The sequence below is a fragment of the Heteronotia binoei genome, chromosome 11 (genome assembly GCF_032191835.1).
Source record: "Heteronotia binoei isolate CCM8104 ecotype False Entrance Well chromosome 11, APGP_CSIRO_Hbin_v1, whole genome shotgun sequence".
NCBI lineage: Eukaryota > Metazoa > Chordata > Lepidosauria > Squamata > Gekkonidae > Heteronotia > Heteronotia binoei.
Window position 1 is genome coordinate 82079915 of NC_083233.1, and position 14658 is coordinate 82094572.

A 14658-nucleotide genomic window follows, 5' to 3' on the forward strand; every position below is an offset into this window, starting at 1 on the left:
AACTACACTTCCGAGACCCATGCCCACATCTGACTCCTCCCACCACTCTAGCAGCCGGCATCCCGAGTGGTGGTCCTCAGCTCCCTCAGAAGTATGCGGATTTCGCCGATGTCTTTGAAGAGACAGGAGCTGATCAGCTTCCCCCTCACCGGCCCTATGACTATGCCATTGATTTGGTACCTGGGGCACCACTCCCGGTGGGGCATCTGTACCCAATGTCGGAGCCTGAGTTGGCAGCTCTGTGAGACTTCCTGGACAAGAACCTGAAACGCGGATTCATCCGACCCTCAACCTCTCCCCTGTCTGCCCCAGTCCTTTTCGTGAAGAAGAAAAGTGGGGAGCTCCAGCTGTGCAATGACTACCGGGCCCTGAACAAGAACACCTTCCGCGACCGGTACCCTCTACCACTGATCCCTGAACTCTTGGATCGCTTAAAGGGGCCCCAAATCTACACCAAGCTGGACCTCCGTGGAGCGTACAATTTGGTGCGCATATGGCCCGGAGACGAGTGGAAGACCGCGTTTGGGACCCGATACGGGCAGTACGAGCACCTGGTGATGCCCTTCGGATTGACCAACGCCCCCGCTGTCTTCCAGAGGTTCATGAATGACATATTCCGGGACCTGCTCGACCGCTTCGCGATCATATACCTAGATGACACCCTGATTTACTCCTGCAATCCTGCCCAGCACGCCGAGCACGTTCGCCAGGTCCTGCAGCGCCTACGAGCCCACGGCCTCTACGCCAAGCTGGAGAAGTGCGAATTTGACCTGTGTTCCGTCGAGTTCCTTGGTCACATTGTGTCACCGCAGGGAATACTCATGGGCCCCAGAAAAGTGGAAGCAGTCCTGACCTGGCAGGCTCCTCAGAATCGTAAGGACCTGCAGCGGTTCCTTGATTTCGCCAACTACTATCGGCAATTCATCCCGGCCTATGCATCCCTGACCATGCCCCTGACTCAACTACTCCACCCCAAAGAACCCTTCCACTGGTCCCCAGAGGCCGATAATGCCTTCTCCACCCTGAAGACCCGCTTTGCCACCGGGCCACTCCTGAGATACCCCGACCCCCAGCTTCCCTTTATGGTGGAAGCTGATGCCTCCAACGTGGCCCTAGGAGCAGTGCTGTCCCAGCGTGAGGAGCCATCCCAGCCCCTCCAGCCCTGCGCCTATTACTCGCGCCAGCTCACTGCTGCAGAGAGGAACTATACAATCTGGGAGAGGGAGTTGCTCGCGATCAAGGCGGCTTTTGAGGTTTGGAGACATTACCTTGAAGGGGCTCGCCACCCTGTCCAAGTGCTCACTGACCACCGGAACTTGGAGCATCTCCAGACCACCCGCCGTCTCAACCAGCGCCAGATCCAGTGGTCCCTATTCTTCTCCCGCTTCGACTTCAGGATCACCTACATCCCCCATACCCAGAACCGGAAAGCCGATGCGCTCTCGCGGAAACCGGAATACGCCCCTGCTTCAACTGAGACCGTGCCTGCTGCTCCCATCCTGCCGCCCTCAGTGTTTGCAGCCACCTCCACTTCACCAGCACTCGTGGAGGACATTCGTGCAAGCCAGGCCAATGATCCCTGGGTCCAGCAACACCTCCAGGCACTCCAAGATGGCTCAACAGGCGAGTTCACGACTCGAGGCGGCCTCTTGCTACACCGCGAACGCCTCTATGTGCCGCCCGGGCCCTTGTGGGCAGAAGTGCTACACCTGACCCACGACGCGTTACCCGCCGGGCACTTTGGACAGCATAAGACCACCCACTTGCTGACACGGGAATTCTGGTGGCCACGAGTTCACTCTGATGTTGCCCGTTATGTCAACTCCTGTGACGTCTGCCGACGGGCCAAAGACATCCCAGCCAAACCCCCAGGATTGTTACAGCCCTTGCCCACACCCTCAGGACCCTGGGATACCATCTCGATGGACTTCATCACAGAACTTCCGTGATCCAAGGGTCAGACTTGTATCTTAGTGGTCGTCGACCTGTTTACAAAGATGGCCCACTTCATTCCGTGCCCGAAACTTCCCACAGCTCAGGAGACGGCCCAGCTCTACCTGCAACACATCTTTCGTCTGCACGGACTCCCAGCCCACCTGATCTCAGACCAGGGCCCCCAGTTCTCCTCTCGGTTCTGGCAAGCCCTCCATTCCAGCCTGGGTACCCGAGTGCACCTGTCCTCAGCCTACCACCCACAGACGGATGGTCAGACAGAGCGCACCAACGCCACGCTAGAGCAATATCTCCGCTGTTACACCTGTCACCAGCAGGATGACTGGACCACCCTGTTGCCCCTAGCGGAGTTTGCGTACAACAACGCGGTCCATTCATCCACCCAAATGACCCCGTTTGCTGCAACCTACGGGTACCACCCTCGGTTCTTCCCAGCAATCCTGCCACCCATGAATGTCCCCGCCGCTGATGCCTACCTGCAAGAACTCCGACTTCTGACTTCAGCTTCTGGACCCCCTGACTTTGGCTTCTGAACCTCTGACCTGCGATACCTGGGCGGTGATTCGGTTTTGGCGCTTTGGACCCTCCTTGCTACCCAGCTACAGACCTTGGACTGACCCTGGACTTCGCCTGGCCTGGCCCCAGCCCATGACAGTTTGCTGTAGTGGTTAAGTGAGCAGACTCTTCTTACAGGGCCAGTTTGGTGTAGTGGTTACGTGTGCGGACTCTTATCTGGGAGAACCGAGTTTGATTCCCCACTCCTTCACTTACACCTGCTAGCATGGCCTTGGGTCAGCCATAGCTCTGGCAGAGGTTGTCCTTGAAAGGGCAGCTGCTGTAAGTGTGACACAGAGTGTTGGACTGGATGGGCCATTGGCCTGATCCAACATGGCTTCTCTTATGTCTGGGGCAGTGATGCTCTGTATTCTTGGTGTTTGGGGGGGGCATAGTGGGAAGGCTTTTAGTGTCCTCGCCCACTGATGGATCTCCTGATGGCACCTGGGTTTTTTGGCCACTGTGTGACACAGAGTGTTGGACTGGATGGACCATTGGCCTGATCCAACATGGCTTCTCTTATGTTCTCTTAACCCCCTCTCTCCCAACAAGCCAGGTCCATGGATTTACACCACACCCCTACTACCACAGAGAGCTCTGAAGCCCATAAAGGTATCCTTTGGACAGCCGAGAGAGACAGGGGCCTTCCAGAAAAGCCCAGCTGCTCGCTAAGGTGCCCTGCCTGCTATTCCCATTGATGACAACTGGCAGGGGCGCCTCATCACAGCATCGCTAAACTATGCAACCCTTCTTTAGAATGAATGTCCTAATTACTGCTAACATTTCTAACATTCTTGCTGGGGGAAAAATGGTAACATTTGCTTGGCACCAGCTGCCTACAGAGCCCTGAGAACTGGCCTTCGCTCTCCCTTCCTTGAATTGTTCAGTCTCCAGCTCCCTCTGCTAGTAACCCCCCTCCCCCACCAAGCCTCTTGTGTCCCCAGAGAATCCTTGGCTGACAGCAAAGGAGACGCGAGAGCACTCGGGGTGGGGGCCCTGGGCAGCCAGACAGCGCCTTCCTTGGTTCCAGGCAGCAGCCAAAATACAGCAGAGAGGTGGCTTCATACATGAGTGGGGGGAGGGGTCTACAACATTGGCAGATACAGCCTACCATTGTTCTGCAGTTTTACATGAGAAAGCCAGTTTTCTTCCTAGTCCCTATCTTGAGGCTTGCTAGAGGACGCCTTCAAGGTGCCCTGGGGTTTGGAGACATTGGCACAACAGCGCGCCCAAGACAAAGGCAGCGCAATGGTTTCGAGAGGCGATCGAGGTAGTTTTTTGCATTTTCACTTGTAGCATATCGCGTTCGCAGAACGCAACCATTTCGTTATAACGCAACATAGAAACAGCGTTAGTCCGTGCCAGCAGCGGAGGCGACTGGGGCCACCCAGATGCCTCCGCGCAGAGCGCTGATCACCCGCCTATCGCCACCAGCGGCGGGAAATAGGCTGGCCAGGATTGGACTGGCCAGCCTGGGGGATGTTCCAGGCGATGTATATAAGCGGGGCCCGGCCCGCGTGCTCTCTCTCTCCATCTTGTAATGTACCCTGAATAAAGCATGTTGCCCTACGCTCGTCTCTCAGCTTGGTACATTATATCACTAACTGGTTTTTAGTTCTTCAAACCATTTGATGTTTGTCCTGCTCCCTGACTGCATCCGGGTCCTTCAAGTGACATGTGGATTGAGCTAGACCAGAGGGAAAGAGGAAGAGCAACATCAAATGCTCCGATGGCACCGCCGGCCTTGCTGCCTTCAGAAATACCGCAAGCATTAAATGCAGACTTGCCAGCAATCCGGGCCAGTGGTGGCTTTGGGAAGCAGCTGTCTTCAGTGGTGGAGAGCCCGGCCACCGGACCTCTAGGGCTGCCAGAGCTGATCCTCATTTCTCTCTCCCCCCCATATTTGCCAAAAGGCAACTGGCCACTTAGAAACACATCTAAGAAGCTGAATACTCAATTCAAAATCTGATAGTCAGTCAGACACCATTCTAGGAAATGCAGCCGACAGCCAAGAAACAGAGATTTCAGGGCCTGGTGCAGAGGGCTGCTGGAAGTCCCCTGGGCTTCCCATGAAGACAAAAGCCAGCTATGCAGATGGACCTCCTTCTGCTGGGGGCTACGAACATTCATTGCCTTGCAGCTGAAGTCAGCAGAAGAGGTGGAGGCAGAAGCTGCTGACTCCACCAGATGCTTAAAAACAGGATGCTGAATCACATCCTGGCAAGGCTGTGGCATCCTGACTTCAGCAGGCTCACAGCAGCCAGGAGGAGGCTGCCTGCAACAGCCTGCCATGTAGGTGTGGCCTGGGAAACTGACACAGCTTGCGTGAGGTCTCTCTCAGCTTGGAAATACTGGGAAAGCACAGAACAAAAAGGGAGGGTGAGGAACTCCACAGCCTGGAGTGGACCAAACTATCTCGTAAGAAATAATAAAAGTAGTCAAATCCTCCATCTTGTCTGCAGTCTCACAAGCACTTGCAGTATTTATCTAGTGCTTTTCACTGGGCAGAATCCTCTACAGCTTCCATTTCCATTTTTCTGGCAACTCTGTGAAACATTTGTGGTGGCACAGAGATACAAACACAAGTGAAAGGCCAACGCTTCATTTACTCAGGTTAGGATCCTGTCCTGCAGTTAACCAAATTCTCTGCTCCAGACTGTGGATCCCAAGCTCTGTGCATCAAAGGCTGGGGTGGGGGGGAAAACATTTTATTTATTAAGTTGCATCACATGCCTTTTCACCCAAACACCCAGGGTACCCACAGGATATAAAAAAGTCTCCAACAAAACATTTGTGCACGTTTCAGTGCCGACCAGCAACACTGATGCATATTAGTGGCTGTGACCACAAAGCAGCTCCTGAAACATAAGGACATCAGAGAAGCCATGTTGGATCAGGCCAAAGGCCCCTGCAGTCCAACACTCTGTGTCACATAAGAACATCAGAGAAGTCATGTTGGATCAGGCCAAAGGCCCCTGCAGTCCAACACTCTGTGTCACATAAGAACATCAGAGAAGCCATGTTGGATCAGGCCAATGGCCCCTCCAGTCCAACACTCTGTGTCACATAAGAACATAAGAGAAGCCATGTTGGATCAGGCCAAAGGCCCCTGCAGTCCAACACTCTGTGTCACATAAGAACATAAGAGAAGCCATGTTGGATCAGGCCAGTGGCCCCTCCAGTCCAACACTCTGTGTCACATAAGAACATAAGAGAAGTCATGTTGGATCAGGCCAAAGGCCCCTGCAGTCCAACACTCTGTGTCACATAAGAACATCAGAGAAGCCATGTTGGATCAGGCCAGTGGCCCATCCAGTCCAACACTCTGTGTCACACATAAGAACATAAGAGAAGCCATGTTGGATCAGGCCAATGCCCCATCCAGCCCAACACTCTGTGTCACACAGTGGTAAAAAAAAAAAAAAGGAGGTTCACAAGTGGGGCTAGAAGCCCTTCCACCAAGAATACAGAGCATCAGTATGTGGATCCAGACATCAAGGATCCACAATCTGCACTAAGTTTCTACCTTCTGCCTACCTAACAACAGGTGGGAAAATCTCACACTCACGGTGAGGGAGTCAATTACCTTTGGAATTGGGATCTTGATCTAAACCAACCCCTGACTGCTACTCTCTCCCTTCTGTTGTGTATATCAACTGGACTGATGGATTTAATGAACCTAACAAAGCCAGCTCTGATTCATGAAAGCTGATGCTGGAATACTTTTTGTCAGTGATTCAGGTGGCCGTGCACTTTTGTTCTGTCCACTAAGCAAGACACACTGTCTTGAGGATGCTGGCTAAGAGGCAGAGAACTCATGGAACCACTCACCATACATGTAAGAACAGACAACACTCAGAAAAAGAGAGAATTTACTTGTCAGCTCACTGTCAAGTTGCAACCTGCAGAGCTGTATCTTTCTTGTCTGTATGATTTTATTTGAAATTAGATGACCACATTAAGATTGAGACCCAGATTATTCTGATCTCTCCTTTCCTTTGTGGAAGACCAGATTTACCGCCACTGTTTGTGTACCGGATTCCAATTATTCTACTCATGTTTCCCACTGGAAAGGCCCTTTTCTCCAGCCAGCCCCAGACTAGCTTCCTTGCTGTCTAGAAACAGCCCAGTCTTTCCTCCAGCGGCCAAGCTAGCCACCTCCCAGCAAGGGCACTCCCAACACCCGCAAGAAGCATGGCAAAACTCTCGCACAATGAAACCACACAATGAGGGCCTGTCATTCCCAAGACAAGGTTGGACAAGACTGCCCCCCAATGGGCCAAAGCCTTAGTACAAGAATCCTAAAGCAGAAACCTTTTGAACTCTTTCTCATGCAGAGAGAGAGAGATTTGGCAGTGGCTCCAATAATGATGGCACAAAACAAATCTGGAGGCAACATTTCCCACTTGCCAGTAGTGACTGGCAATCTACAGGAAGCAATTGCTGCAAACATGGTGCTTAAGGGGGATCAACCAACCACTACTTTCAGCAAAGTGCAAGGACTCCCAGGCAACATTCCCTCTAAACTGCAGAGTCTTGTGAGCAAAAATTCTACTATGTGAGCCACTGGGAGCTGGGAGCTACTAGCATGAAAGTTGTGAGCTCCTGCATAAGTTAGTGTGCTCTGGGGTCATCTTTCCTGAGCTAAGACAAAAATATGTTTGCTGGAGGCTAAAAATCTGTGAGCTAGCTCACGCTAACTCAGCTTAGGGGGAACACTGCTCCCAGGCCCACCCCAATGAAAAGGGCACTTCTTTAATCATTTATTGCAAACCTTTATCTGCTGCCTTTCGACCTTCTGGGAACTCAAGGCGGCTTCATGCAATGTAAATACTCAAGTGCCTCTTCTCAAAAGCAGAATGAGCTGACAATTGTGACTAAGGAGGGAGAGGATTCATCCATTGTGCCAAGGCTAAAAATTCAGCCTGTGGCTGGCACAATGCGGAGATCTTGTCTAAGCGGGCCTCCTCAGGCCTTGGCGTTCCCTCTGAGTGCAGAAAAGGATAAAGAAGCATCTCATCAGATACGACATCTGTGGACAGGCCAAGCATAGTGCAAATACCAGGCACCTGGCCCACTCCCCGGGCAGCACCTTCTGCCTGCAGGACTTCTGGCTCAAACTCCAAACTCTAGCAATGAGGAGCAAGGCTCCCATCCCAGGTCTGGATTCAGGTGCAGCTGCCCACAATCCAAGCCTTGCCCGAACAGAGCTGACACCACAGGCCACTCCACAGAACTGTCTTTGGCAGAGACACGAAGGGAATGCCATCTGTCTCCCCACAAGGAAGGAGCCAGAATCCAGGGGGACAGCAAACCATGTGCATGCAGAAAGTCCCAGAATGAATCCTGGCCACCTTGAGTGCAAGTATCTTCAGCAGGTGTTAGGAAAGGCCTTTTCCACAGGAGCCCCTGCCCACCATATTAGGCACTCATGAGAAAGGGGGACAGAGGCCTAATTAGCACAGGCTCTACTGTGTGGCTGGGAAAGGGCCGAGCATCTGCTTTGCAGGCAGAAGCTCCCAACTTCAATCAGTGCCGGCAGCTCCAGTTCCAGCCCCTCCGATCACATATGCTGGGAAAGGTTCCTGGCCTGAACATCCGGAGAGCCACTGACAGAACAGACGATCCTGAGGCAGATGATCAGCTTCCCATGTTCCCAGATGTGCTGCCACAGCTCCAGAAAGGGAGACACAGATGAGTGGAGTGTGGAACACCAGGCACAGACTGGCACAAAAAATGCACCAGCAATGAGGCCCGTCCACTGTGCAGACATTACAGCACAGACACACCCTGCCAGATAGTTATGTGGTCAAACTTGCTGCATGAGCAGCAAAGGCAGCTGGAGAGTGTGATGAACAGCTGACCCGCACATAGCTGGTCCTGGTGCAGGCAGAGCCAGGAAGCAAAAAAGACGCAAAGCAGAGCAAAGCAGAATGATTCACAAGAGTTTTAAGAGGGAGAAGCTGCAACATGTGCGGCTAGAACTTCATGTGCCAGAAACTGCAAGTTCGGTTGCATCTACATTACAGAAGATCCCTCTGTCCCTGTGTGGATTTTTTCCTAAGGGAAAAATATTACATATATGGGCAGGTCTTTTTACAATTCACATTATCCCAAGGCCTTTGGCCATGGGGTCCATTGGAGGACACCAATATCACGTTCCCTCTGGGACAGAACCAGGCTGCAGAACCTCTCTCCCGCTCATACATGCCTTCTTCCCTTGGAGAGGAGATCTCCTCAGCTCATTGAGACAGAAATATTTGCCAGTGCAGGTTTTCACACGGATAGGGCCCTCAGGTGCTACACCTGCAGCGTTTGCCTGCCAGCGAACGATCAGCCACCCAGTGTCTGCCTGGGCCACCCAGCCGTTGTGCGTTAACGCTGCCGCTGACAGAGGAAAGGTGATAACTGCAGAATCCCGCATGGCTGCATTTTTCCTAAACGCCTGGCCTTGCATTTCAAAGTGAGCTTCAGAGGTACCCAGCCTTGGGTAGAAAATCTGCCATAATCAACTGTATCACATACATGGGAAGCTTCAGCCACACTCCTCTTAGCAACAGTTCCACCCCCTGGACAACTGGCCAAGCCTCAGCTTTTGTGGCAGAATCTAAGCCCTATAAGGCAAGGGATAAACATGGGGAGGGGGGGGGGGACCGTCAGAAAACTTTTAGCGCAAATACAGAAATAGCTTGTGTTTACCTCAGGTTCAGTTTCCGTTCTTCATCACTGCCAACCTCCAGCTAATGGGAGAAGAAAGAAGAAGCATTCAGCATTTGATGTTCGCACCCTGGAAACTCCGATATACCATCAATGTTCCAAAGGAAGGTTTTGTTGTGTTTTTCTTCCAAATGTCCACAACAAAAAGGATTATATGATTTCCCAGACTTACTTCATATTTGTGTATATATGTAAACACACACACACACATCCCATGATCCGTCCTTAGAAGAATGCCGGGCGGTGTACCCCCACGTTCCACTTCATACTCACAACAACCTTGCAAAGTAGGTCAGGCGGAGAGTAGCAGGTCAAGGCCAAGGCAGCAACTGACTGCCACCACCATCTGCTTTGTACACAACGCTAAATGGCAAAAGAGCTACTTGACATTCAAAAGTTATTTAAATCCCAGATTTATTATAAATGACCGAGTCGGTTTTGCCAGGGTGATGGGGCAGGTGGCTCCTTGTGTGTCCGTCTGCCACAACTGGTTACCTTTGTCTAGAACCCAGGCATCTGTTCACTCATGGCTGCCACCAGCTCTCCTTTCCATCCCCCTCTGACCTCTTATTCTCCCCTCTCTTTCTTCTCAGCGGGGTCAGAGATCGAACTGTGCGCTACAGAGCAGTTATTGTGGGCACGGCTGGAGCACAGTCACTAAGCCTTGCCTAGTGGAACAGCACACACATGAAACTGTCCCTTGTTTGCTTGCTTTCTTATGACTCGTCACCGTAAAGCAAACCCCATGAAGACTTCAGCAGCACGTGAACTCTGTGTCATGCAGGTTTGGAAGCAGCCTGGGGTGAGTCAAACTCTGGGCTGGGGGGGGGACTCCTCTGACGCTGTCTCATCTCTCCCCCGCCCCTCCCCAGCTGGTTAACATTTCTGCTTGCCAGCTGTTTTTGTTGTGCCCATACAGCAGTCTGAAGGGAGACAGAGCAAATGATGTCCAGGCGGCCACCGCAGGCCCACCGAGCTCCCCCATCACCCTCCCACCCGCAGCGTCCGCTGTAGCTGCATTCTCCTTGGGAGAATGGGAAGTTAGACAGAAACACCAGCTTTGTAAGAAACCTGAAGAACTGCCTTGCTGGACTGAACCAAGGCCCCCCGTGGAACAGGATGCCTTTGGAGCCCAGAAGCAGCGCATGAAAGAAATGGGCTTCTCTAGGCATGCCCCCAAGGCAGCCTGTCAGAGGTGGATGTTTTGCTCCAGACTGCCTTTCAAACTTGAGCAGGGTTTTTCAGAGCCGTCCTCAGTTCAGGACTTCCCCTGACTTACTCCGCTTTTCCCCAGACCTGCTGTGTTCTGATTTTCCCTGGAAGATCACAGTCCAAGTGGGTTTGTATGTCTCAGGAACAGGACGTTGCACGTTTTAACCTTCCTCCCACATCAATGCCATCTGACCGCCGCCATCCCCCTGCACTTGTTCTGTTCCCCATCACATCCCCAGATAACAGAGAACCAATATGGTGCAGTGGTTGGATGTTGGGCTAGTATCTGGGAGAGCCAGGTTTGAATCCTCACTCTGCCATGGAAGTTCACTGGGTGACCTTGAGACAGCCGCCCGTACTTTGTCCAACCTTCCTCATAGGGTTGTTGTGAGAATAAACCACAGCACAGAAGTGTCAGCTTCTAGAAGCAGCCAAAATAGCAGGCTGGCTAATTCCACACCCTCAGAAACAGAAGTGAAAGCTTCCACCACAAAGAATCACTAATCCGAAGTGGGATTTTTGGTGGGGGGGAAACAGCTGGATTCTAAGTACACCCTACGAAAGCAGGACGTTTGTTCTCGTAAAGTCTTTGGGATCGTTATTTAAATGGTGTCGGAAACAATTTAAAAAAAAACATTAGAGAGTATTTTAGTATATATAGAGATAAAATAGGCAACAGTTGTCTCAGGAAAGAACTAACAAGGCACTTTGACCACAGCTTTGTTCTAACTTTCCGTACAACCAGCGTTCCCTCTAAGCAGGGTTAATGTGAGCTAGCTCACAGTTTTTTAGTCTCCGGCTCACACATTTTTGTCCTAGCTCAGAAAAAATGGCTGCAGAGCACACTAGTTGATGCAGCAGCGCACAACTTCAATGCCAATAGCTCAGAAAGTGGAATTTTTGCTCACAAGACTCCGCAGCTTAGAGGGAAGTTCCGACAAGTAAGACACAAGAACGGCGCGCAATTCCCCCCGGAACTCTGCTAGCACCAGCGGAGAGCATCTTTTGGCCCTCGTGCCGCAATCATGTCCTTCAAGTTCAGAGCTTCATGAATGAACAACCACCATTCACTTCTATAGTATCACAGCACTTCAGCCACATTGTTTCCATTTAACACCGCAAGAAGAAAAGCTTTATTCTGATTTTGTAAGAGGGGGGGTTTCCTGGCTCCTTAGCTCTTCTATTAGGTCGTGATGGTTTTGATTAACAATTAACTGATCATTAGGGTTTGTAGACTCTTTCGGGATCAAGTGCCGTGTTCTACTGGAGAAAGTTTTCCTTCCAGACGTTTCGTTCTCAGCTGCGGAGAACATCCTGCATCCATCCATCCATCTGCAACGCCACTGAGGATGTTCTCCGCAGCTGAGAACGAAACGTCTGGAAGGAAAACTTTCTCCAGTAGAACACGGCACTTGATCCCGAAAGAGTCTACAAACCCTAATGATGTTACCAGCCGTGAAAACCTGAAATCTTTAATTAACTGATCACCAATTAACTTATCAAAGAGCAAAGTGTGAGTCCAGTGGGCACCTGTAAGACCAGCACAGTTTTATTCCGGGTAGAAGCACACAAAAGCTTTTACCCAGAATTAACCTTTGTTGGTCTTCAAGGTGCCCCGGGACTCACACGTTGTTCTGCTGCTTCAGACCAGCACGGCCACTCACCTGAACTGAACCTGTTAAAGCTTTTGTTGATTAACTGGCATGGGTATTGTAATCTGCAATGCTGACAGTTAGTGGTAAACTTGGATATGATTATCAGCTATTTTGGGATCTGGTAGAAAGGTAAAGGTAGTCCCCTGTGCAAGCACCAGTCGTTTCCGACTCTGCAATCAAAAAGAAAACATTAAGGATCGTCTTTCCAGAGGGGCAGCTTTTGCCCTTTACTCTGTAAATCATGCTATATTTCCTTCAATATTTCAGAAAGCTTTGGTAATATGGTCATTTAATTTTGGTCTGTGAATCGATGAAAAGGTAAGGAAGATGACTGGTCACCTATGCACTTTTTAAAAGAATGCTTACTGTTGTGACTTCCCCCTGAACAAAGTGAAAGATCTGCAAAAAGACGTTTGCTTCTGAAATCCAAATCACTGCTTTGGATTTAAGTGTGAAAGACACAAATTGCATGACAAGAAGCCCTGCAAAGGAGGGGGAAAGTTGGCCATGTGCTTTCACACCCCAGCTGGACTGGAACATGATAGAAAAAGGAGACATAAGCAAACTGGACACACGGCTGGTTCTCCTCCAGTACTCATAACAGCTTAATCCCTATAATTTCTATCAGGAGTAATCCCAATTTACTAGTGTGTAAATGGGATCACAATGAGGTCATCTCTGTCTGTCGACAACACAACCAAGTGCACACCGTTCCAAACCAAACCTCTGTGTACAGTGAGAACTGTTGCCATTTTTAAAAACCTTCACAAACTTCTGCCAATGATAGCAAATCCAGCTAGGAGGCAAATCCTTTTTCCATGTAGAAGGGGAGAAAGAGACACCAACAAGGAATGGAGAGACAGCAAAGAAACTGACCGATCTGATGAAGTGGACTGCCTTCAAGCGGGGATGATTTCAACTCAACAATGTGTACAAAACTTGGGGCGAGGGGAGAGAAGAGCATCACAAATCTGGATCCGGCAGGGGAGCAAACTGGGTTTTGATCTTCCCGGGATAGGCAAATGCTTAAGAATGTTCTACAGGGCATAGATCCTGGTACCAGACCAGGGGGATACGAGGTCTCAAGGGTTACGGGTCACAGGAGATAAAAGAGAGGCAGCAAGATGCAGAGAGTAAACACAACACAAACACAAAACAAGTGAAGTGCACAGTGCCAGATTAAACCTCCTCCTGAGGCCCCTAGGCAGTCAAAATCTCAGGGCCCCTCTCACAAATTATCTCCTAATATCTCCTGCAGGCAGCTTCTCAAAAGCCCCTTGGGGGAGAGGCAGAGAGAGGCAAATCGGCCTGGGGCCCCTAGAAGCATGGGGGCCCATAGGCCAGTGCCTACTCGGGCTATTTGTTAATCCGGCCCTGGAAGTGCATGTGGAGGGAGGGACACGCATAAGCAAAGGTGCATAAGAAATAGAGGGCCCAGGAGGGCGAAAGGAAGGAGGCTTGATTTCAACATGACCCAGGCAGAGGCAAAAGCATTCGCTGTGGGCCTTGGCATGTCCACAGTAGCATTACGTTGCAGCTGGCCTGCCCCCCCCATGCTAAGCAGCCATGTAGCACCCACAGCATATCTGGCCAGGTGCCAGCCTGCTTTAGATGCCCACAGCAAAGAGGTTTCACCCCTGCCAGCATCGTGTTTACATCAAGCTGCTCTCATCATACGGGAACAAGTTTCTGGGCAGGAGGCTTGGAGCCAGTCCCCAGGATCTCCTCCTTCGATGACTCCATGTTAGGTGCGTGACCCGTCTGCACCACAACACCTTGCATTCCAGACGGCCGCAGGTGACAAAGCAAAAAGCTTAATCTCAGCCGGTCTCTGCTGGCTCTCCCATGTGTAACCTGCCACGCGCGGACTGATTTCAGCAGCCGTCAGACAGGAACCTTGCTAGGAGAAGGAAGCTGAGTTCTGGCAGGAATCGAATCATACGGGGAAGTTAGAAAGCCACAGGAGAAGGGGGGAGGTGGGGGCTGATGGATGCTGCAATGCCTGGGAAGAAAGCAACAGGGCAGGAGGCAAAACACAATTGCTGTGGGACCCAGGGACAGGGAATTTGATGTGGCCAGTGGAGAGGGCCCGGGGGGGGGGGGAGAATTCTGGTAGCCCAGAGAAAGAACTGGGGGTGGAAAAGTGTGGCCATTCACAGGGGTCTTCAAGCCAAGCGACAAACAAGAGATGGTTTGCCGTGGCCTGCCTCTGCATTGTGACCCCGGACTTTTTGGATGGTCTCCCACCCAAACCCTAACCAGGGCCGACTTTGCAGAGCTTCCAAGATGCGTCCAGGTGTGGGCAAGAAAAACTTACGGGGTTCCGACTGCTAGGGTTGCCAAGTCCAATTTAAGAAATATCTGGGGACTTTGGGGGTGGAGCCAGGAGACTTTGGGGGTGGAGCCAGGAGACATTAGAGGTGGAGCCAGGAGACTTTGGGGGTGGAGCCAAGATCAAGGCTGTGACAAGCATAATTGAACTCCAAAGGGAGTTCTGGCCATCACACTTAAAGGGACGGCACACCTTTTCAATGCCTTCCTTCCATAGGAAATAATGAAGGATAGG

The 14658-nt window shown here is 51.2% G+C and overlaps 1 protein-coding gene across 1 annotated transcript in view; it reads right to left on the minus strand.

Annotated features, from left to right (window-relative positions):
* The window catches only part of SSH1 (slingshot protein phosphatase 1), a 51494-nt gene that overhangs the window by 35789 nt on the left and 1047 nt on the right, over window positions 1–14658 (minus strand). The window contains exon 2 of the mRNA XM_060249343.1: window positions 9208–9248. Coding sequence (XP_060105326.1) covers window positions 9208–9248 — 41 coding nt within the window. The remainder of the gene's footprint in view (window positions 1–9207; window positions 9249–14658) is intronic.